Source organism: Mobula birostris, chromosome 19, assembly GCF_030028105.1.
Source record: "Mobula birostris isolate sMobBir1 chromosome 19, sMobBir1.hap1, whole genome shotgun sequence".
Taxonomy (NCBI): Eukaryota; Metazoa; Chordata; class Chondrichthyes; order Myliobatiformes; family Myliobatidae; genus Mobula; species Mobula birostris.
The window spans coordinates 8,028,531-8,052,524 of record NC_092388.1 but is presented as its reverse complement, the minus strand read 5'-3'; the positions used below and the strand labels follow the sequence as shown (position 1 = coordinate 8,052,524).

Here is a 23,994-nt window from a genome sequence, read left to right as displayed (position 1 = left end):
AGATTCTGCAGATGCTGGAAATCCAGAGGAACACATACAAAATGTTGGTGGAACTGAGCAGGTCAGGCAGCACCTAGGGAGTGGAATTAACAGTGGATATTTCAGGCCAAGACCCTTCAACAGGACTGGAAAGGAAGAGAGAAGAAGCCAGAATAAGAAAGTGGTTGGAGGGGAAGGAGTACAAAGTGGCAGATGATAGGTGAGATCAGGTGAGGGGGGGAAGGAGGAGGAAGTGAGAAGCTGGCAGGTGATAGGTAGAAAAGGTAAAGGGCTGAAGAAAGAAGAATCTGAAAAGAGATGAGAGTGGACCATGGGAGAAAAGGAAGGTGGAAGGGCACCAGGGGATGGTGATGGGCAGGTGAGAAGAAGAGAAGAGCTAGAATGGAAAATGGAAAAGGAGAAAACGGGGAGGTGGAAGAAATGACCAGAAATTAGAGAGATCAATGTTGATGCTATCAGAATATTCTGTCTTGGCTACCGAGATGGAATATGAGATGCTGCTCACATTAGCATAATATAATATCCAAATAATAGGAACCAAACATAATATATTTGGCGACTTTTCAGAACTACGTCCTGCACTGAACAATACCCGACTAGAGGGGGAGAAACAAAACTTATTTCTAATATGGCACAGAGAAATCAAACAAACTGCAGAAGTTAGAAATCTGAAATAAATAGAACATATGCTAGGAAATAGAAAAGACTCAGCTGGTCGGGCAGCATCTGTGGGAAAGGAAAAGGTTAATGTATCAAGTGGAAAGCTGATGAAGAGCCAACAGCCTGAAACAAAAACTCTTTTCAACATTGAGGGCAATGGATAGGACATGGTATTGAGAAAGAAATAAGAACAATGGCAAAGAAGCTCTTGTATTAGACCTGTAAATTCAGCTCAGATGACGACAAAGAACCATTTACTCTTGATTTACCATGTTGTTTTGTGCCTGCAGGTGAGCTAAATTGCTAAAAAGTTTACTTGGATTCAGCAGCACAAAGGAAGACTGCTTAATCTTCAATAATCCTCAAAAATTCCTGATAGCTTAGTAACACGCACACAAAATGCTGGCGGAACCCTGGCAGCTTAGTGTTATTTTCCTAACAATCTGAATTATCACAGCACACAAGGAAGACCTTCAGTAGATAAAAGACTTGAAGTGTTTGTACATTCATTCAAATGGCTTGTTATTACATGTAATGCATGTCATTGTAAAAGAGCTACTCTGAAGACTGTAATTTTGTATTGAAGTTAAATGTCTCACTCAAACCTCTTTGAACTTAAAACACTCACAGATGACTTCAAAGGCAAAGAAGGAAATTAAATGAAGGAAGACGGAAACTTGTCATCTGAAAACATGACAAAATGAATAACTATTTGCCCTTCTGTGCAAAGTGAAAGAAAGGATAACATACTCTCGCATACGAAATGTTACTGGCTGTTTTATTTGCAAGAGGTATATATAGCTGATAAACATTTTCTGCTGCTGTCAAAATAATAACCATGAAATTGTATGGTTAGGAACGCTTGCTCGATCATTTCAATTCAAAGTTTTTATATATAGACACAGTATGACTGTTTACCTTCTGCTGTAAGGTGACTGTAGTTTCCATTTGGAGAGTTAATGAAATGTATTTCCAATATTAGAATATCAAGAATAGCACATGACAGGCTGAATGAAAAAAATAAACTACTTAATTAACAAAAATGTCATCTGATTCAATATTTATCATTCTCTTTTTTGGGGCATTCGGAGATAAGGTAAAATGATAGGTGAAGTCTTTCTTTCAATGGAAGAACTCAAGACGAGATAATCAAACTGTCATGTACTTCTCTCATTCTTTGAAATGGATGTCATTTCATGAGTTTTTTTTCCAGAAGTAGGAAATTCAGAGATCCTGCACGACATTTCTTCTTCAACTGAAATGATCATCAAAACTACTTATCAATGTCTATTATTTCTATTAGGCCTAACATGGTGTCTCTAATTTTTACTACAGTAGACCCCCACCATTCTGGCCATACTCTCTTCTCGCTACTGCCATCGGAAAGCAAATATAGGAGCCTTAGGTCCTACAACACCAGGTTCAGAAACAGTTATTACTCTTCAATGATCAGGCTCCTGAAGCAGTGTGATAACTTCACTCATCCCAACACTGACACGCTTTCAAGGATTCTACACAACCCTTGGTATTATTTTCTTTATTTGTATAGTTTGCCTTCTTTTGCACATTGATTGTCAGTCTTACTGTGTAGCTTTTTCATAAATTCTATTGTATTTCTTTATTTTCCTGTAAATGCCACAAGAAAATGAATATCAAGATGGTATTTGGTAATATATATGTGCTATGATAGTAAATTTTACTTGGAACTTTGATTTTTCCTAACTTTCCTCTTCATTTCCCCTCAATATGTTAACCCCTGTTATGATCTAACTGTACTGTATGTGTACAATCTCCTGGTGTACAAATAAATTGATTGAGCTTATGAAAAGCAGCGTCCGTCATTAGGAACCCCCATCACCCAGGCCATGATCTCCTCTTGCTGCTGCCCTCAGACCACCAGGTTCACAAACATTTATTACCTCTCAACCGTCAGGCTCCTAAGCCAAAGTAGATAACTTCACTCGCCATCTCATTGAAGTGTTCACACAACCCATGGACTCACTTTCAAGGACTCTTCTTTTCATGTTCTCAGCATTTAATGCTTATTTATTTTAATGGGGAGAACATGAGGCACCATCATGTCCTCTCTGCACTGGCAGAGGGGATCCTAGAACATATCGTCAGCAGCTGCCCAAAAACCCTGGGAGAAGGTTTCTATCGCTGGCGCCATGACCGGGTGCAGAAGGCAGAGGCAGAAAGGACCTCCTTGGCCATTAACAACAGAAATCACCCCTGCCAACCCAGAAAATCCATGGCGTTGTCAACACTGGAGACCAACTACAGCTTTAGCCTAGATCACCAGCAGGCTTGTTTGCCACGGCGCCTGACTGGCAACTGAAAGTTGGGGTGGAGAGCATGATGCAAGCCTGCAGGGGTGGGGTGTAGTGGTTCTGTTGGCTGCTCGCTGTACAGAACCTACTCTCTCCTTAGCTGCAAAGAAAAGAGCCATCAGGACGGTCACAGAGGGTGCTGAGCGATCCTCCAGTTGGTTGTGGATCAAGAGGTGTGACCCGTGGGCAGTCCTGAAGGGTCTTGGCCTGATACGTTAGCTGTTTACTCTTTTCCATAGTTGCTACCTGGCCTGCCGAGTTCTTCCAGCATTTTGTGTGTGTGTTACTGTGGACCAATGTTGCTGGGACAAATGCCAGGGTCTGATCAGCCCTGGCAAGTTTGCCTGGGCGAGAGTGTCTGATGTTGAAAGTCCTAAAACACCAGACGACCCCAGGTTACATCACTAGTGATGTGTCCCTGCACATTCTAGTATTTATCTCAGCATCTTTTTGCAGTTGCACAGTTAGGTGCCTTAAGCACGCTGGTTGAACACCCAAGCTGGCGCGGTCTTTAATTGATTCCATTATGGTTATTATTTGATTGCGCATTTATTGAGTACGTCCGCAAGAAAATGTGTCTCAGGGTTGTATATGGTGACACGTGTACACTTTGATAATAAATTTAGTTAGAACTTTGAAAAACTGTACATAAGCTAGGACTGACAAGTAACCAATGTGCAAAGTGTGTACAATCTCCCAGTGCTACATCGGCCTTTGTCCAAATGTCAGCCAGGACTGATCACTGGTACACCACACATCTCTGGGGGCACTGCAATGATGGTGATACTCTTCCTCATGCATTTAACTTGGAGGATATAATGAGAACTTTTATGAAGGAGCACTTGGAAAAATGAAAATCTATCTGAGATGCAGCAACACAGTGACAGATAATCAATGTCAATAGCAATTTGGATCATCTTTTACACTTACTCTTATGTTTCACCCTCCGGTACAAGAACAATTTGACAATTTATTAACTCTGATGGTGAACTGAAGGGCAGTTCTCAGTCCATGGCAGTAACCTTCCTTTTTGATACACCACGGCAACAGGCCCTGCCAGCCCAACGAGCCTGTGCCTCCCAATTACACCCATGTGACCAATTAACCTCCTAACCTGTCTGCATGTCTTCTGGAATGCACATTCGAGGATGTGCTGGGGGTAGCCCACGAATGTCGCCATGCTTCCAGAGCCAACACAACATGCACACAATTTACTAACACTAACCCACACATCTTTGGACTGTGGGAGGAAACTGGAGCACCCAGAGCAAACCCACGCGGTCATGGGGAGAACGTATAAACTCCTTACAGAGGGTGGCGGGAATACAGCCCAGCTTGCTGGGTACTGTAAAGCATTGTGCTACACTACACTACCATGCCACCCCATTGCTGGAAGTGCATGGAGTCTCCTGTCACATGTCAATGAGACTTGCATCACATTTCCAGACAAGTTAAGGCAGTGAACTGAAAACATCTCAGAGGAAATTCTGGAGCAATTCTTCACCTAGGCTTGTAGTGCGTTCCCTCTCTCACCACCACCAAAGGCCCTAAACAGCACTTCCAGTTGAGGCCATGATTCACATGCATCTCTTCCAACCTTATTTTTTTCTGTTCAGTGCTCTCAGGACACCAAGCACTGACAGGGCAACAGCGTTACTAAGTACCTGCATACCTTTGGCTGTCCACTCAATCTATGCCTCTTATAACCTTGTAGACCTCTATCAAGTCACCTCTCATCCTCCTTCAACAGGAACTTGTATACAAAGGGCCCGTAGGATTTCTGAGGGTCCCTACCACCCATCCTACAATCTCTTTGACTCACTACGGTCAGAAAGGAGGGATAGGGAGCATCAGGACGAGGACTGCCAGACTGGGTAACAGCTTCTTCCCTCAGGCTGTCAGACTAATGAGTACCCTGCCACCACTGAGGTCTCGTCACTAGGACAGCGAGCTGTTTATTCTTTACCTTATGCTGCACACTACATGCAATGCATTTTATTTTATTAACATATTTAAGGTAATATTTTGTTTAGCATGCTGTGTGTGATATATGTTTTGTGCGTACATCGTGGTCTGGAGAAACAATGTTTCGTTTGATTGTACAATCAGAAGATAATAAACCTGAACTTTAACTAAAGAGAACTTGTTGAATTCAATGTTAAGCCCATTGGTCTAATGGATGGTAACCGTTTCTTTCCTTTGTTTTGGACAAGTGGAGGAAGCAGGAGGCAGGAAGCAGGGGACTGGGACACCAAAATGGAACTGGCAATACAATGACTGGAATTTATATTTTTTATTCCATTCCTACCCTGGCTTTCTGGGTAGTGGGGTGGAGATACTTCTCCAACAAAAGTGTAAGGCACTCCTTCTCTCTGCTAGCCTGCAGGTCACCCTTGGGCACGATGTAGCACCTGCGTATCCCCATGATCAGGGTCATGTGAAGTCATGGGATCAGGTGGTGCATGGTTGTATGAACAGCTGGTGCATATCACAAGACCTGGTTATGCGACCACTGACACCAGGCAGACAATCTCTGAAGAGTATCGATAATGGCTCGGGTCACCTGTCTTGTAATGACACTGCCCAGAAAGCAGCAATGGCAAACCACTTCTGCAGAAAAATTTACCGAGTACAATCATGGTCATGGAAAGATGATGATTGCCCACGTTATACAACATGGCACAGAACCAACGAACAATTGCTTGCATAACAATCCCACTATCATTTTGAAATTCATTTTCTTCTTCATCCAAACTCTACTTCTTTTTTTCGTTCCCAATCTTCTTTAATTGCATCTTAAAAATATTTACTTGAAATGTTTTTCAGCTCAACAAACTGAAGTATTAACTCTGTTTCTTTATCTATAGGCGCCTCCTCTCTGCTGAACAAATCTAGTATAATCTGGCTTATTTCAACACTTGCAATATATATGGTACTAATTTCAGTAAATAAAGCAAAGCCTTTTAAGTAACATCTTCCAAATTGTACACCTATATATCCCTCACAATCTTGAGAAGATAGTGATTGCAACCACATTTCCACATTTTAGTACATAGAACACAGAACAGTAAAAGCTCTTTGGCCCACAATGTTGTGCCAGCATTTTGACCTATTGTAAGGTCTATCTAACTCTACCCTTTTTCCTAAAATTTTCTCTTTCAATCATTTTCTTTTCAGTCGTATGCCTATCCAGGAGTCCATGTTTTTAAGGAATCAATGGTAAATACTCAAACATGTAAGTATAATGGAAGGAAACACTTGTGTATTAAATTTGTATTTTAAACAGAAATTGAGAGTTATTACTGAGTTCTAATCAATACCTTCATGAAAGTGACAGTATTCCATTCACAAAATGCTGGAGGAACTCAGTAGTTTAGGCAGCACCTACGGAGAGGAATAAACAGTTGACACTTGGGGCCGAGATCCTTCTTTAAGACTATTGAAGTTGATCGAGTCCTGACGAAGGGTCTTGCCCTGAAATGTTGGCTGTTTATTCCTCTCTATAGATGCTGCCTGACTTGCTGAGTTCCTCCAGCACCTTGTATGTCTTACTCCAGATTTCCTTGTATTTACGGTCTCCCATTTTCTTTCCTGAAAAGAAGGATCTGCCCGCTTCCTTGAAGGTACTGTTTTCAACAATAAAGGAACGGAAGAGAGCCACTTACGGCTGGCACAGCTTGATGAGGTCCTGGTCAGTCGTGCCGGGAGGCAGGCCTCTGATGTAGAGATTCGTCTTGCTCAGCTGTTCAGCACCACTGTTGTTGCTGCTGTTTGTGCTTGGACTGGGGGGAGCCATAGGGTGGGGGGCTGGTGCATAGGATTGCTGAAATTCAAAAAGTTGCAAACACATGAGAAATCAATTCCCCCATTTATTGTTCAATGATATTTATCCCCCACATGAAGCATACTTGCTAGAAACTGTCATGCCTCCGAGAAGTAGCCCCCACATTAAGGACCTCCACCACCTAGGACATGCCCTCTAGTAACTCTTTACATGTATACAGTGGAGAGCGTTCCAATTGGTTGCATCACCATCTGGTACGGAGGGGCCACTGTACAGGATCAGAAAAAGCCGCCCAGGGTTGTAAGCTTGGCCAGCTCCATCATGGGCACCAGACTCCCCAACGGTGCGAAAATCTTCAAAAGGCGATGCCTCAAAAAGGCAAGATCTATCATGCAGGACCCTGACCAAGACATGCTCTCTTCTCATTACTACCATCAGAGAGGAGCTACACAAGCCCAAAGACACACAGCTTCTTCCCCTCCACCATTAGTCAATTAACCCATGAACACCTCTTCCATATTTATTTTCTTATTGATCAAGAGATACAGCACAGAATAGGCCCTTCTGGCCATTCAAGCTGCGCCAATTTAACCCTCACCTAATCACGGGACAATTTACATTGACCAATTAACCTACTAACCGGAACATCTTTGGACTGTAGGAGGAAACCGGAGCAAACCCACACATTCCACGGGGAGAACGTACAAAGTCCTTACAGAGGACGCCAGGAGTGAACTCACAAGTTCTGACGCCCCGAGCTGTAATAGTCTTGAGCTAACTGCTATGACACAATGGTGCAGCAGCTCTCTTGATATATATTTCTTTTTGTAATTTATTTTGTATTTTATGTATTGCATTGTACTGCACAACACACTTCACGACATATGTCAGTGATAATAAGCCTGACTCTGACTCAGAGACCCTGTCATTTTACATTGGTAGTGTATTCTCCAGAGCTCGCACAGCACTCTTGCCTGATTCCAGGTTAATTTGTTAACTTTTTCCATTTCATGAACATTTCCTATAACAAGTCAGCAAAGGATACTCCCAAGTCAAGTGCAATGATAGTTAGCTGGAAAGTCATTTCTACTATGCATTGACAAAATCATTTAAACACAACATTAAGAGATCAGGGAGATAGTTCCATTTCTCATCAGAACGGCATTTCTATTCTTTCAGTCATGCTCTTCTTACAACCTCTCTGATTATCAAGGATTATGGGATGGATTTCTATGAAACTGGGCCAATTAGGAGTCTTGAACAAAGATACCTCAAACTGTGTCGCTGGAGACTTTGATCTCACCAGTCTGGCTTTGAACACTTCATGATTGAAGTATTATTCTAACTATCTAAAATGCTGAGTCTCCAAAGATAGACTCATATTTAAATAACAAAATAATTTTTTTGATGTTTTACTCTAGTTAACTTTTAACATATACCCTCAATAGCTTGAGAACCTTTACTCTTTTTTTCTGTTTGACAATTCTAATTAATAAATTGTATGGCTAACTCCATATATGAAAGCAGGTAGGGAGAATATAATGATCACCCATCCATTAATTTAATAAACTCAGTACATAATGTATGCATCTCCATTTTCTCTGATTCAAGTGAATCTTAATAAGATCGACTTTTTCAACAATGTCTTAAAAAGCTCAAGTAAAGTGTATTGTTCAAGTTCAAATTTATTATCATTCAACCGTATACCAAACCAAACAATGTTCCTACAAAGCAAGGTGCACAATAACTCACACACAGCACATAAAGTAATATTACTACAAATCAATTAACAAATAATAAAATATATTCCAGAAGATTGACATTTAGCATGAGGTGCATTTATGACACAAGTTAAAAAGTGAACAGTAGAACGTTACAGGCACTTCATAAGTGAGGAGGCTTGGATGGTGATAGGGAGTATCAAGGCCTAGGGTAAGAAGATGTTTCTCATCCTAATAGTCTTTATCCTAATTCTACGATACCTCCTGTCTGATGGTAGGGGGTCAAAGAGATTGTGGGACAGATGGGAGAGATACTTGGCTATGCTAAGGGACTTACATTCACAACACTCCTGATAAATATTGCAAAAAAAGTTAATTAGCAGTTTTTCATGAAAATAATACCCTTTAAATTTAAACAGTGTATATTTATTTTGCAACAAGCTCTGGGGTATATTTGCAATCAGTGCTTGGTGGTCTTGGGTTGCATTTTTATCTGTCTATCATAGGAAACGCTCTCCATACCATTGAGCACATCTACAGGGAGTGTTGCCACAAGAAAGCAGCATCCATTATCAACAACCCTCACCATCCAGGCCATCAAGAAGGAGGTACCGGAGCCTTAGGTCCCACACTACCAGTTTCAAGAACAGTTAACCATCAGGCTCCTGAGCCAGCGTGGATAACTTCACTCGCCTCAACAATAAACTGATTCCACAACAGATGAACTCTATTTCAAAGACTCTACAACTCATGTTCTCAATATTATTTATTATAATCACTATTAGTATTTTTTTGTATTTGTACAGTTTGTCTTTTGCACATTCATAGATTGTCCATCTTTGTGTGTAGTTTTTCATTGATTCCATTGTGTTTCTTTGTACCTACTGTGAGTGCCTGCAAGAAAATGAATCTCAGGGTAGTATGCATTGACATAAAAAGTACTTTGAGATAGTGAATAAAGCTGGTAAAGTCGGTCAGATTGCAATCAAGTATTGTGCTTAATGTATAAAATTTAAGACTAAAACACAGCTACAGTATCAAGAAAATCTATCAAGAATTGACCTACTCAGTTATAGGATAAGAATGTAACAGATCTACTCTGAAATTATTCAGTGACTTGTGTCTGCTCTGCTGACAGCAAGGAAAGGTAACTGAAACAGTTGCCGTATTATTGCTTCTTGTCATTTTAGTATAACAGGAGGATTTTCCCCACAGGATTGTAGCTCTAGTTCTGAACAATTTGAAACATGTTGGCCCTTTTAGTAGCTTGTGAGAAAGAACTACTTAGAATTTACCCATTTCACAGTCATGCCATGTTTTTCAATCAAGACAGTGTCAAGAAAGCTCAACTGAGCGAGTCAGATTTGCCTGAATTTCAATTGTTTAGACACATTCAAAATCTCTGCTTCTGGGTGGTCTGAAAGAACACTTCCCCAGAGCTCAGACTTCATTCTTGTCCAAAAAAATAAGCTTATATTGATAGTCATTGACTATTTTCTAAACAAGAAAATTGGAGGTTCAAAAGGACTTGGGAGACATACTGCAGAATTCCCTAAACATTAACTTGCAGAAGGTAGTAAGGAAGGCAAATGCAATATTAGCATTCGTTTCCAGAGGACTAGAATATAAAAGCAAGGATGTGATGCTGAATCTTTATTGGTCAGACTGCACTTTAAGTATTGTGAGCAGTTTTGAGTCTTTCGTTGAAGAAGGGATGTGCTGGCTTTGTGAGAGTGCAGAGGAGATTGAAAAAAACAATCCCAGGAATTAAAAGATTAAAGTATGAGGAGCGTTTGATGGCTCTAGGCTAAACAAGCTAGAGTTTAGAACAAGGGTTCTCAACCTGGTATCCATGGGCAGCTTAATAGTATTGGTCCACTGCGAAAAAGAGGTTGGGAACCCCTGGATTAGAAGAATGAGGTGGGGGGGGGGAGAGCAGAACTCATTGAAACCTACTGAATATTGAAAATAAATAAATCAGCCAAGATCGAAAGACAGGGCAGACTCAATGAGCCGGTTGGCCTAATTCTGTTCCTACATCTTATGATCTAAGGTCCATAGTTGATGACTTTACAAGTATTTTGAAATGCATCTTCAACATTTATTTGAAATGAGAAAATATCAGAAAAGAACTTGAATAGAAAGCATTGCACTGAAGTAGAATGACATCGGCCGCAGAAACCACAACTATATATTCAGCTCTCATCTTTTAGCTTTATTTGTAATTATTCTAACCGCATTGCTAAACAGACAATAATACCTACATAGGTTTTTTTTTGTGCTTCATATTCCATCTGAAAAACAAGCAGGCTGTGTACTATGACACTTCTACCCTGCCCAGGATGGGGTCTGGAAATCGATCTACCTTTATGCGCCCCAGAATTGCCATCCTCTCCTCTTTCATAATATTTATATGTTTCTAGACATCACAGTTCTCTCCCCTGCATTCCATAGCTCCCAGGACTTTACAGTCAAGAAGTATTCATTTAAGACCTTGCTCACCTGCCATGACTCCACACATGGATGACCAAACTAATCCTTAAGAGGACCTGTTCTCTCCATAGTTACACCTTCGCTATTGATCTACAGTACTGTGCAAAGGTTTTGGACACATATATGTAGCCTAATACTTTTGCGTGGTACTGTATTTGTTGATGTGGAGGGGAGAGCGAGTTGTAAATATGGCTGGAGCGCAGGGTGCTGGGAATGGACGTTGGGATGTTGGTGGAGTGCCACGGGAGGGGTGTGGGACAAGTGGCAGAGAGGCAGTGCCAGGGTCTGGGTGGGGGGGGGGGGGTGCCGTACAGGTGCAAACACACCCAGCCTGAAACACCAGGCAAGATCACTTAATCCCAAAGCCATCAGTTTATTGATTATAAATGAATGTCTCTCTGGTGCTTCCCGTTCCTTCCCCCTCCCCTCTCCTTTCTCCCAACCATGATGCCCTTTCCTTGCTCCCTTCCCACTTTCAGTCCACAATAGGGACCCATATCAGAACCAGGTTTATCATCACTCACATATGTCATAAAGTTTGTTTTTCTTTTGCAGCGGTAGTACACTACAATACATAAAATTACTACAGTATTATGTAAAAGTCTTAGTCAGCACACTGTCATAATATATACTGCATGTGCCTGAGAATTTCGCACACTGTTGCAGCATCTCTTTTATTTTTCCTTTGTCTGCCAAAGTCATCTCCTGTCCTCTTTCTACCTTACGATTTCCCTTTCCAGTGTAGCAGAGTTTGGCCATTTAACCCTGGAGACCGCTCTGCCTATCCATCATGGCTGATTTATTATCCCTCTCAACCCCATTCTCCTGCCTTCTCCCTCTAAACTTTGATGCCCTCACTAATCAAGATCTTTCTGCTTTCTTTGCAAAGTAGCTCCCTGTTAGAATTTCAGCCAAACCAGATGATGAAGAAGTACTTTCACATCCCTTAAACTCCTCAAGGAATTTGATTGATCCCAGTAGTCTTCAATTCCTTTTGTTTCCTGACTAACAGGACAATATTCCTCATCAGAGTTTCCTAATCCTGCCCACCTTGTCCTTCACTCTGAAATAAATTCTTTGCTGTCAAATTCTCTGTATCTCATGTTGAAAAGCCTCCCCTTGCAGGATTTCCCCTTACTTGCTAACAGCCTTTCCTAATCATTCTTACGTAAGGAGGAAGTTCAAATTCAAGTTCCGGTTTATTATCATTCTAATGCAGATGTGTACAGTGTGGCACTAAACAAAACAACTTTCCCCCAGACCAAGACAGTACATATAACTCACACACAGCACATAAAGTAATTTCACAACAAATAAATAAATAAACAGTAAAATATATTCATACAAGATTAACATTTATCAGGTGCATTTACGACACAAGTTAAAAAAGTAAGCAGGGTAACACTACTGGTGCTTGATAAGTGGTGAGACCAGGGTGGAGGCAGGGATCTCAGTCGTCTCTCTGCCTGGGGGTAGAAGCCGCTTCCCATCCTAACAGCCAGAGGGTGCTGGATCTGTGGAATTTGCTCCCACAGAGAGCAGTGGAAACCATATGTTGGATGCATTTAAGGCAGAGACTGATAGCTTCTTGACTGGTATAAGAAGTAAAGGGTTACAGGGAGAAGACAGGGAAATGAGGCTGGAAGGAATTATCCATAATTAAATGGTGGAGCAAACTCAATGGGCCGAATGACCTATATTTTATGGTCTGATGGCGTTTCTCAACAGTCTGATCAGAACAGAACGATGTAAAAAGGGGCTTTCAAAAGCCATACAAAAGGAACCATCCAAATGGCAAGAACAGGTTGTTGTTCCTTCATGTCCATGTAAATATATAAAGAGAACAAAATTAAAGCACTGTAACTACATCACCATTTACTTTCACCGAGATCAATATTTTGCAATTGCTTCTCAACGCTTCTTGAAGATTCACAATTCAAGATTGTTTAATGTCATTTCTCTTTAATAAATTCACATAAGGGACAAATGTACAACTTCAAACAACTTAATATTTATTTTCTCCTACTAGTATTTGTTCTCCTATTACACAAAAAATAATAAAAAAAAGGCATTGCGTGCCAAAATTAAAATGGTATGTGTAGGCACCAGGTTTTGACCAGTACCACTCCAAACAAGTTGACAAGAGAGGAATAAAAGATACACATAAATACAAATTTATATTACTGATAGGCCAATATGATTCATGTATTGTGTGTGTAAGATATATGTACTGTGTTGTGCACCTTGGTGTGGAGGAACGTTGTTTCATTTTGTGGTATACATATTGAATGACTATAAACTTGGTCTTGAAGTTGATTAAAAAAAACTAATATAATTATTCATCACTCAATTTGTTCTCATTTATTCCTTGATGAATTATTATTCTCTTCCTTTTCCTTGACCAAAGCCCATTCTCGTTAAGTTAATCATGCAGTTTAGGGTAATGAGTGGAATGCTGTACTTCTGTTCAGTTCTCTTGGCTCTTTGCAAGTGGATACCTATATCAGGATCAGACCAAGCAATACCAAACAAATACAAAACACTTCAGTTACCACTATTTCACTACCTTTGCTCCTTTTTTAGCCTCAGAATTGTTGCTGTCTTATTTGCACTATCTTTTGTTTTATATATATACTAAAAAGACGTCAGTCTAGTGATCTGAAGGTCGCTAGTTCGAGCCTCAGCAGAGGCAGTGTGTTGTGTCCTTGAGCAAAACACTTAACCAGACATTGCTCTGCGATGACACCAGTGCCAAGCTCTATCGGCCCTAGTGCCCTTCCCTTGGACAACATCGTGGTGTGGAGAGGGGAGACTTGCAGCATGGGCAACTGCTGGTCTTCCATACAACCTTGCCCAGGCCTGCGCCCTGGAAACCTTCCAAGGTGCAAATCCATGGTCTCACGAGACTAATGGATGCCTATATATACATACTAAAAAACATATCAATACACACTAAAAAATATAAATACACACACACATATATACACATACACATTATTTATACATAAATAGGTAAGACAGCTTAGGATGCTGGTGAACATTGGTAGCTTGGGCTGAGGTGTTTGATACTGTGGTGTTTGCTGAGCTTGGCAATTAGCTTGCAGACGTTTCATCACCAGTCAAGGTGACATCCTCAGTACACAGTTATTGTTTTTCTCTGGGGATGTTCGCTTTTATATAGCCGCCTGTTTGCTTGCCTCGGTTCTGATTGGCTACCCTTTCATTCGACCTTTGAATGAGAAACATAGAAAACATAGAAATTCTATCGGTTTGCATTTCTTTAGCTTGAGGAGATGAGTTGAGAGGACGTGAGCAATCAATTTGTTTACGGGAACACAAACTTGTGGCACAGCGAAATGATCCACTGTCCCTGATCTTGGTATGTGAAGACAGGGAAGGAGACACCACTTTCACTGGGACACCGTGGAGGTTCTGGTGCAAGTAAACACAAAGCAGGCATGACAATTTTTAGAAGTGTGGTTCTCTTCTGATTACTCTGTAAACAACCATATCGAAATAGACACCATCTACATATCCCTAAGAGCCAAAGAAACGTGAGCCAATAGAATTCATAGGTCAACTATCGGGGTAGCCAATCAGGATTGAGGCAAGCAAATGGAGGCCTCAACTAGCAATGAAACACCTACAAGCTAATTGCCAAGCTTGGCGAACACCACAACATCATATGTACAGAGATTGACTGTATGTCCATAATGTGACGCTCGGCACAGGAGTATCTGTACATAAGGTGACTCTGTCAGGAAATAATAAATAGTGGTGGTCGGGGGTGTTGTGGGTTGGGTTACTGGGTGGAAGTGTTGATCATGCTTACAGCTTAGGGAAAGTAACTGTTTTTGAGCCTGGTTGTCCAGGCATGGATGCTATGTAGCCTCCTCCCTGATGGGAGTGGGACAAGCAGTCCATGAGCAGGGTGGGTGGGTACATTTATGATGTTACTGGCCCTTTAGAATTACAACTCTGTAACCAGAAATGAACTTCCTCTAAAATCAAGCACCATTCTGTTTGATGAGTTGGTATTCAGAATGCCAGAATTAATTTTTGTAATGGATACAAATAACCAAAATGAATAGGTGTCTACTGTTACTGTTCATTTCAGCAGTTTTGTTCTCTGCATACAATTTGTCTTTAAAACAACAAAGACATTTTGTCTGTGCTATTATCAGTTGAGCTGTCTAGAATCACAGTTTAGATTCGCAGCTCTACAAAGTATTAACAAAACAAATTTACATCAGTAAGTGTGATGAAGATGGCAAGATTTCTTTCTTTATGACTCTCTGTATGATTAAGCTGAACATATTTAGTGAAAAATCAGTTGCATGCATGCTATTATATTTTCAACACCGCTTCATGTGCTGGTTGAGAGCCAACTTTTGATAAAATAATCAGCACATGGCCCAATTAGGAAGACACATTTCATTCAACATGACATTAAAAGAAAGAGCTAATTTTAGTAAACTGTCCAAATATATTTAACATCTAAGATATTTCAACATTTAAAAGAGCAAGTTCTCGGGATTCATGCTAACAGGTTCAAAGTACAAAGTAAAAATAAATGTTATTATCAAATTACATATATATCATCATATACAACCCCAATATTCATTTTCCTACTCGATAAAATCTAAAGAATAACAACCATAACAGAATCAACAAAAGACCAGCCATCTGGTGTGATCAACCAGAGTGCAGAAGACAACAAAACATTTACATGCGAAAAGAAATAAATGATAATAATAAATAAGTACACAATGAATATCGAGAACATGAGATGAAGAGTCCTTGAAAGTAAGCACGTTGGTTATGGGAACATTTCAATGCTGGGGCGAGTGAAGTTGTATATGGTGACACATATGTACTTGAACAACAACTGTAATTTGAACTTTGAACTTTCGGTAACTACATAGATGGGAGGGATATGGAGGGCTATGGTCCAAATGCAGGTTGATGGGACTAGGCAGAATAATAGTTTGGTAAGGTCTAGATAGGCCAAAGGGCCAGTTTCTGTGTTGTAGTGCTCTGTGACTCTATGACATACACTCTGCAATATACTGGCTGTGAACGACAGTTTAATTTCAAGAACAAAAGAACCAGTGTGGAATTTCAACTACAAACACGTTTGTAATATAGTATTTTTCAACATTCCAGATGCCTCAGAAGGCTCAAGGAATTAAGGCAGCAAAAGTTGGGAAGCCAAGTCATGAAAGACTTAATGTAACAAAAATAGCAGTAGGTCTTAATTGCTCTTGGAGCCTGTTGTTCTTTCACCCACCACTGTGTCAAGACCACAAAAATCAAGGAAACATGCAGCATAGAAGAGAAATATTTAACCTCCCATGCCTTTGCTAGTTCTTTGAAAGAGTTATCCAAAATCCACCGCTCTTCCTCCACAGTCGTGAAGATGTTATTTTGTTCAAGCATATCTAAAGCTCTGTTACAGACTTCCACAATGTACAAGAAGCTCTTTGGTCTACCACACTTGCCATTGCACCCAGCTGCACCGATCCTGTTTATTCACAATGGGGTCATACTACATGGGCACGGAGGTTTCACAGTTAGTGTAACACATTTTTGCACCAGCAATCAGACGACTACAGTTCAGTTCCCACTGCTGTCTAAAAGGAGTTTGTATGTTCTCCCCGCGACTGCATGGGTTTCTTCCGGCTGTTCCAGTTTCCTCCCATGTTCCAAAGACGTCAGAAGTTAAAGTCAAAGTACATTTATTATCTAATGATGTATTTTATATGGAACCTTGAGGTTCATCTCCTTACTGGCAGTCAGAAAACAAAGAAACCTAAAAGAACCCATTAAAAAAAAACCGTCAATGTGCAAGAAAAAAAGCAAATCACGTAAAGGACAAAAGCAAGCAAACAACTGAAGATCACAAAAGCGAGTTCCCAGCCACGAAAGCCAGTCATCACTGCAGCTGATCCAACAGCCCATTAGTTACAGACTACCGCTTCAGTTCGGCACAGAGACCAGTAACCTTGTGGAGTAGCAAGCTGAACCTCAGCCCAACCCTCACCTCTGGCCCTGACATCCTGAACTTTTCCAATCTGGCCCGGGGCATAGATTGTCCAAATCTCAGGTTGCTCCTCACGCGCGGACGTGGACACTGCCATTTCATTCACTGTCGGACCTGGGCCCCACTACCCTGATTCAGCCCACACTCGACCTTTCCAACTCAGCCTGGTGCATAAATCGATCAAACCTCAGGTCGTATGGGTTAAGGTTCATAAACTGTAGGCCGGCTATGTTGCCGCTGGAAGCGAGGTGACACATGAGAGTTGCCTCCAACATTTCTTCAGACTGTGTTGGTCATTGGTTCTCCAGTTTTCTCTCACATTCCGAAGAGACATGGCTCAGGTCAGTCAGTGGTGGGCACTCTATGTCAGCACCGGGCGAATGGTGACAAGTGCGGGGTGCCCAGCACAATCCGCACTGATTTGCTTCGATGCAAACAGCACATTTCACTGTGTGTTTCGATGTACATGTGACAAATAAAGCTAATCGTTAATCTTAAATGCTTAGCATCATCTGTCTCCATTTCTGTAATCTCATCTAAACCCCTTTGGTCACATAGGAGTAACTGGGCTGTGCAGGCTCATTGGGCCAGGAGGCCCCATTGCTCTTCTCTATCTCGAAATAAAAATAATAAATAGAGATTATCAACACTGACTACAGCCCTGTCATTTGCTGTGTATGTCCTACCCTTGTTTGCTCGCCCAAAATTCATCAGCTCACATTTACAGTTGAATCGCGTCTCCATCCTTTCAGGAACTGCATTAAAAGAAAGCTCATCTACACTCGATAAGATCTGAACTTTCCTGTGTGCACTAAATGGAAAATAATCACCTGTCCATTGATTACAATTACAGCAACACTTCCTACATCAGCCAAAAGCGGAACTTCCTGGTTGTCAAACATTTCAATTCCTATTCCCACTCCGACATGTCATTCCATAGCCTCCTCTTGTGCAAAATGAGGCCATCCACAGCGTGGAGAAGCAACACCTTATATTCTGTCTAGGTAGCCTACAACCTGATAGCATGAATATTGATTTTTCCTACTGGTAAAGAAAAAATCTCTCCCCCTCCTCTCTTCATCTATTCCCCAACTGGCCCTTGCCACTTGACACCTGCCTATCACCTCCCTATGTGTCCCCTCCTCCTTCCCTTTTTTCCTATGGTCCACTCTCCTCTCCTATCAGATTTCTTCCTCTCCAGCCCTTGACCTTTGCCACCCACCAAGTTTTACCTATCACCTTCTAGCTATCCTCCTTCCCCTCCATGCAATCTTTTTATTCTGGCGTGTTCTCCCTTCCTTTCCAGTCCTGAAGAAGGGTCTCGGCTAGAAGCATTGACTGATTTTTCATTTCCATAGATGTTACTAATGTTTCCTTCAGTTTGGTGTTACCCCCTTCAGAAAAAAATACACAGATCCTAGCGATTCATCCTCTGTCACTTTGTACCATAGTCAATCTCCTGTTATCTCATTCAACCATATACATGTGCATCAGCAAATGAAACAATGTTCCTCCAGACCAAAGTGCACAAAGTCAGAGCCGTCTCTATTTCCTGAGGAGACTGAGGTCCTTTAATATCTGTCATACGATGCTGAGGATGTTCTACGAGTCTGTGGTGACCAGTGCTATCATGTTTGCTGTTGTGTGCTGGGGCAGCAGACACCAACAGAATCAACAAACTCATTCGTGTAAGGCCAGTGATGTTGTGGGGATGGAACTGGACTCTCTGACGGTGGTGTCTGAAAACAGGATGCTGTCCAAGTTGCATGCCATCTTGGACAATGTCTCCCATCCACTACATATTGTACTGGGTGGGCACAGGAGTACATTCAGCCAGAGACTCATTCCACCAAGATGCAACACAGAGCGTCATAGGAGGTCATTCCTGCCTGTGGCCATCAAACTTTACAATTCCTCCCTTGGAGGGTCAGACACCCTGAGCCAATAGGCTGGTCCTGGACTTACTTCCTGGCATAATTTACATATTACTATTTAATTATTTATGGTTTTATTACTATTTAATAGTATCAATAAATCAATAAATGACTATGAACACACTACATATAAAGTAATATTAACATAAATAAGTTAACAAATAATGAGGTGTGTTTATAACACAAGATTAAAAAGTAAACAGTATAATGCTACTGGTACGTCATATGTGATGAGAGCTGGTGGTGGCAGGGAGTTCAGTAGTCCTACGGCCTGGGAGAAGCAGTTGTTTCCCATTCTAACATTCCTTGTCCCAATGCTACAGTACCTCCTGCCTGATGGTAGGGGTTCAAGGAGATCGTTGGGCTGATGGGAGGGATCATTGACAATCCCAAGTGCCCTATGTATGTAGTACTGCTGGTAAGTACCTCGGATGGGTGGAAGAGAGACCCCGATGGTCCTCTCAGTGGTTCTCACAATCCTTTGTGGGGTCTTGCAGTCAGTTGCCTCTTGTGAACCGTTCAGCCTTGGCTACGTAGCAGTTTAAATGGATAACCACATAATAATTAAATTCAATTCCAGGAAGTTAATGGTTTAAACCTGCACATTACATTAAAAAAAACCCTAGGTCAGGCAATGGAACAGATGCTCCAGCGGCAGCTGCTTAAAATACTCAAGGTGGAGGAATAACTAAGGAGAAAATGGAGAATATTCTGCAAGCCAAAAATATCCTAAAGTCATTTTTCAAGCTGTTGACTAATCTGCAGCATTACATATTTAGCATTGATCAATTTTGGGTTCAGATTTATTTTTAGTATCACATAGTTAGCTGGGTGTGATCAGCAACATTACAGGCTTACAGTAATATTGCATTATTGCAGAATTACAACACTGCACAGATACACACTGGTATATCGAACTCTGCTTTACCGGTTTCTCATGGATACATTGAGGAAAATATACCAATTGTAGAATCAGAATCAGGTTTAATATCATCAGCATACATCATGAAGAATGTTGTTTTGTGGCAGCAGTACAATTCAATACGTAATAAAAACTATAAATTACTATATATATTAAAAAAACTATATACTAATTAAATAAGTCGAGCACAGAAAAGTTGTTCCTAAAACGTTGAGTGCATGTCTTTGCAGAGTTAACAGGGTTCACATATCATGGGGTTTCTGAATCAGAAAATAGGTTTATCATCACTGGCATATGTTGTGAAATCTGTTGTTTTGCATAAGCAGTATAGTGCAATACATAAAGTATTTGACAAATTATAATAAGAAATACATATAAAGAGAGCAGAAATATTGATGCAGTGTTCATGGTCTGTTCAGAAATCTGATGGCAGAGGGGAAGAAGCTGTTCCTAAAAATGTTGAGTGTGTGTCTTCAGGCTCCTGTACCTCGTCTCTAATGGTGGCCATGAGAAGAGGGCATGTCCTGGGTGAAAGGGGTCCTTAATAATGGATGCTGCCTTTTTGGGGCATCATCTTTTGAAGCTGTCCTTGATGTTGAGGAGGCTAATGCTCAGGAGTGTAAACAGGTTATAAAGTGAATGAGAAAAATAACAATTCATGTTTTACTCCTGATTGTAAAGGTATAATTCCTGATTCCTGACTTTCTATTGTAACCTCTAATTAATGTATTAAGGTCAGGTGATATTTAGTCAGTGAGAATAACCACTCTCTCTCTCTTTTGGTACTATTATTTAATTTAACCTTTTAAAATTATATATACACACACACTTCTTACGGTAATTCATAGTTTTTTTCATTATGTTTTGCAATGTACTGCTGCTACAGAACAACAAATTTCATGAGCTATAACGGCGATATTAAACCCGATTCTGATGAGGTACAGGGGATAGCTAATAGAGTGGTCACTGGGCGCACATTCTTAAATCGACCCAGCAGATGCAACCTCGTTCCTGTTCTCTCCCCCCTCCCCCCACCTCTAAACACCACCAAATGCACACGCAGCTTGTCAGAAATAAATTGAAAATGTTCCTGAATTAATTTCCAGAAACAATTCTTTAAGTCAAAAAATTAACTTTGTGTTTCACTGCAGTGGCGCTGACGTAGCCTGGCAATATGTCTACGTTTGAAGTGAAGCAACACAACAAAGTCCACTGATTTATGGGTGCCAAGCAACAGAACATAGTAACAGTCACATTTGAAACATCTGCCTGACTGTGATCATAGATATAATCAAATTCGCTGGTGGAGATTACAAACAGAATTCCACTCTCCGATCTCTGCTGCCAAGAACTGGGTGAGTCAGAGGCATTCCCACATGGCTCACAGAAACATGCCTTCTGACCACATCCCCTGTCACATTCTGCAGTCAGCCAACATCTTCTAAGCAGAGTGATGACATTCCCACCCACTGGAAAAAATTATTCAACCAACTTCCCAGCCCCAGACTTTCCCATGAAAGCTGAACTATTCCACCTTACAACAACGGAGAGTAGTCTCCTTGCTTAATGCTTCACCCAGAATCAGAACCAAAATGAGGATTAATATCACTGGCGTATGCCATGAATTATGCTGTTTTGCAGTAGCAGCACAGAGCAATACATTAAAAATATTTAATTACAATAAATATATGTTAAAAAGTAGTGCAAAAATAGTAAGGTAGTGATCATGCTTTGGTTCATGAATGCGACCTCATTATTTTTCAGAAATCTTGATGGCGTTAGGGAAGAAGCTGTTCCTAAAACATTGAGCATGTCTCTTTATGGTTCTGCACCTCTTCCTTGATGGTACCAATGAGAACAGGGCATGCCCTGGACTACGGAAGTCCTTAATGATGGATTACAGCTTTTTTGAGACATCACTTTTTGAAGGTGTCCTCGACGATGGGGAGGCTGGTGCCCATGATGGAGCTGGCTAAATCTACAGCCGTCTATAGTTTTTTCCAAAGCTGTCCATTCCTAAATCTCAGTCTTAAATTAGGCCACAATGTGTATTGATTCACCAATATGCAAATGAGGCTGCATAGAGAGTAACTAAAAACACTGGCTTTAAGAACATAGACTTTCCAGTCTTGGCAACTGTGATATTGTACATTAGCACCGAACTTCTGAAGGTAAATAAAGGTAGAGACAGTCAATAAAAATAAGAAGAAATCTGACATCAGCTTCTAAAATCTGGACGTGCACAGTCAAATACGGAATTCCAGAGTTGGCTGCCAATCACTCTTTGCTTCTCGAATGGGTAGTTTGTGTCCAATGTAATCAAAGGATCATGGTGAAGAGGCTCGTGAGTTCAGAAGATCCTGACAGTGATGCCGTCTGGACTTTAGCCATCTGATCCTGAGCTCCTGGCCGGGTCACCTAGAGTAATGAGGTCAAGGGGGAGGTTCCAGACACAGAGCAATCCAACCAAGATCTCAGTGGTGGAGCTGATGGAAGATGATGGCACTTCAGAATGGTAGTGAACGTGGAGGAAGGCTGAAGCAGTGAAGGGTCCCCAGTCATCTTGCATTCCACGCCACTGGACGTGATGTGCATCTATCAAGCCTGCACGTCCATCAGCCTTCCCATGATAAACAAAGCCACACATAAGGGACCAGAATATGCAATTGCTAACAATCTCACCAGTACTAAAATAAATAATTTTAGAGTCATAGAGCAGTACAGCACAGAAAAAGGTCCTTCAGCCTATCTAGTCCACATCGAACTACTATTCTACCAATTTCCATCAACCTACACCTGGATATTTTTCATACAAGTTTTGCAAATCTCAAAACTCTGTTTATTTGTGTAACGAGTAAAATGTTATTTTGCTGTTTTAAGATTCAAGATAGTTTATTGTCTTTCATTAGTACACAAGTACGCAGCGCGTGCGGCCTCTCCGGTGATGAATATCTGTAATCTGTCAAGTGGGAGGCCGTGCACAATCCTGATTTGATGGAGGCAGACGTGAGAGCATGGAGGAACATCTGGTGAAACTTCTGAAATGCCTGCTTCGCTGCCACTGCTACTGCGTGATCTGAAATCTCCAGAGGGGAAGGCCTGGAATCCTCGGCTTTGCCTGTTGCTTGGCGGCCGGGGTTGAAGCGCTCAGCAGAGATGGTGCTCGGTATCGGAGGGCTGGTCGGAGGCTCGAAGTTTTCGGACGGACTCAGAGTTGGACTGTGGTCGGGTGCTTCCAGGATGCTGCATCGGCAAGTTTGCGGCGCTGGAAGCTGATGGCAGGGAGAGTTTCTCCCTTCTACCGTCTGCGTGAGATGTTGGGGCTATCGGGAATTTGAGACTTTTTTTTCCCATGCCCATGGTCTGCTCTTATCAAATTACGGTATTGCTTTGCACTGTTGTAACTATATGTTACAATTATGTGGTTTTTGTCAGTTTTATTCTTGGTCTGTCTTGTCTTTCTGTGATATCATACCAGAGGAACGTTGTATCATTTTTTAATGCATGCATTTCTAAATGACAATAAACGAGGACCGAGTGTCCTCATAATCTAATCTAAGTATAAAGGAGAACAAAAATTATTGTCACTCTCCTAGTGATTAAAATTCTCTTTATAATATTTTAGGTACTTTAATATTGCTTATGTCCCAGTCATATTTTATGCACCATAAAATGTTTAGACCATAAGACACAGATGTAGAATTAGGCCATTTATTCTATCTAGTCTGCTCTGAGAGTCTCATGTAAAAGGTTGACACTCTATGGGAGTCCTTCAATTAGTCAAACCTGCCTGATGACCTTGCAGTTCCAGACAAAAGGCAGCAAGTGACATTGGACATGTGAGATCCGTGTGACAGACAATGTGAGATCTTCGTGGACAACTTCCGTCATGGTCAGTGGTGACAACTGACATGTGCCAATGGCTGCAAAAATCTGAGTCAGCAGCCCCTAAAATCCCAATTATCTACTGAGAATTAAATTTAAATTTTTAAAAAAATTAGACAATTAATCATGCAGAACTTCTTCAGAAATTAGAGGCACAGTGGGTACTGTACAGTACTCCTGCCATAAACAGAACCGTGCTCCCGCACAGAACTGACACAGTGA

General features: G+C 41.2%; 1 protein-coding gene across 7 annotated transcripts in view; it reads right to left on the bottom strand.

Moving 5' to 3' along the window:
* The window catches only part of LOC140212421 (RNA-binding motif, single-stranded-interacting protein 3), a 1,294,896-nt gene that overhangs the window by 518,849 nt on the left and 752,053 nt on the right, over positions 1-23,994 (bottom strand). For all 7 annotated transcript variants that reach the window (XM_072283183.1, XM_072283184.1, XM_072283188.1 and 4 more), the window contains one exon: positions 6,656-6,813. In XM_072283183.1, the coding sequence (XP_072139284.1) occupies positions 6,656-6,813 (158 nt within the window). The remainder of the gene's footprint in view (positions 1-6,655; positions 6,814-23,994) is intronic.